Source organism: Aplysia californica, unplaced genomic scaffold (assembly GCF_000002075.1).
Source record: "Aplysia californica isolate F4 #8 unplaced genomic scaffold, AplCal3.0 scaffold00076, whole genome shotgun sequence".
Lineage (NCBI taxonomy): Eukaryota > Metazoa > Mollusca > Gastropoda > Aplysiida > Aplysiidae > Aplysia > Aplysia californica.
The window spans coordinates 1,244,945-1,246,532 of NW_004797346.1; the positions used below are offsets into that span (position 1 = coordinate 1,244,945).

General features: G+C 39.4%; 1 protein-coding gene across 1 annotated transcript in view; it reads right to left on the reverse strand.

Annotated features, from left to right (window-relative positions):
- Positions 1-104: 104 nt before the first annotated feature.
- Positions 105-1,588, reverse strand: part of LOC118477378 (glutamate receptor ionotropic, NMDA 2D-like) — a 9,806-nt gene continuing 8,322 nt past the window's right edge. The window contains exon 3 of the mRNA XM_035968694.1: positions 105-349. Within this exon, the coding sequence (XP_035824587.1) occupies positions 108-349 (242 nt within the window). The 3' untranslated portion in view covers positions 105-107. The remainder of the gene's footprint in view (positions 350-1,588) is intronic.

Below are 1,588 nucleotides of genomic sequence, written 5' to 3' on the forward strand. Positions count from 1 at the left end.
CTCACACACACACACACACATATACACACACACACACACACAACCACACAGACTCCCCTTCTCTCTCTCCCTCTCTCTCTGTCTCTCCGTCTCTCTCACTCTCTTTCTCACTCTCTCTTCATTCTTACCCTCCAGTCCTGCATGCCCGCCAAGTCGTAGTATTCCTCTTTAGTAATCATGAAAGCAGCCAGATTAGCGGTGTAAGACGCCGAAAAAACTAGGGCAAACAGTGCCCAGATACTGGACATAAACTTGCTGGACACTCCTCGGGGAGTGTCGGTTGTGACCGCTGCGCCAAACAGCATCGCCCACATAAGCCAGAACGTGCGAAATAGAGAGAATCGGTGGTCTGGGGAAGGGTGAATGTATAAAATATGAGGTATTGTGGGGAAAGCAGGCGCTCGTCAAAATGAAATCGAAGACACTGGCATTTTAAAGCCAGTTAGGCGATTTTTATCATTTCTTTGATTTTGTTTTGGCCGCAACTCCATTTACATTCATTTTAAAAATATATTTCAGTGTGAATCTTTTGAAAACCGTTGATCAAAAGCACAAATATGTAAATTTGCAGCTTTCAAGGACCCTCATGCTTTCAATGTCACCAAACCTTGGTGGCTATTTTCTCCCTCATTTTATTTCTTACACCACCCTCTTCAATCGCTAACATCTCGACATTATTTCAAGATAGATGGGTATTTTTTTCATCAAGACCAAGGCAAACGAACAAGCTTTAGGATTATACCTATAACCCCTTATGCCTCCAAAACTGACTAGCGTCTGATTCCACCGTGTGGTGCGTGACACAACTAAATGGATTCTGTATTCATAGCTTTTGTCTAAACGTTATTTATTGCATTAATTCTCTGGCAGTCGTACACGAGAAAGCTTGTATATCTGTTCAATAGCACACTATTATACTGGTTCTCTTGAATTTGTATGGTTTTGAATGTAAACTTGCTGCTTGCAGTTTTTTTCAAACAGTATGCCCATTAAAAGTTTTATAATATGTATAGTGGAGATTATATGTTTTGTTCTTTTGTAAGTGTGCTTTCACTTGGTGTGTATTTACATCATTCGGTTCATATAATAACAGTGGTTTTGCCAGTATGCACTCTTGTGAAAGTAATGGAAAAGCACTCCCACATTTACATGTATGGTAAACAGATGAAGAGACGCTAGCAGCTAAATTAGTGAAAGCAAAACAAAACAAAACCAAAAACTAACGACAAAACCATAAATAAGTGACATAATTTATTCGACTTAATCAATATATTTCATAAATATCTAGATCCTAAGGGGCTCCCGAGACTCGTGTCCATCCACATTAAAGCCGGCTTTAAAAGAAGCGATGACAAAAATACAAGTGAAATAGGGAAAAGGCCAAAAACAAACATGAAAAGGCATGCACTTTTTTAAAGAAGGTTTTAATGCTAAAGTGTGTTACTTGAGACCTTTATTTTTCGGTAATGGCGGAAATGCATACTGAATCATCTTATGTGTTCCCTCTTCAATCGCCTTTCTTTAAAAACAAATGGTCGTTGAAACTGTACAATACAGCATCACCCACGCGCGCGTACACACACACACA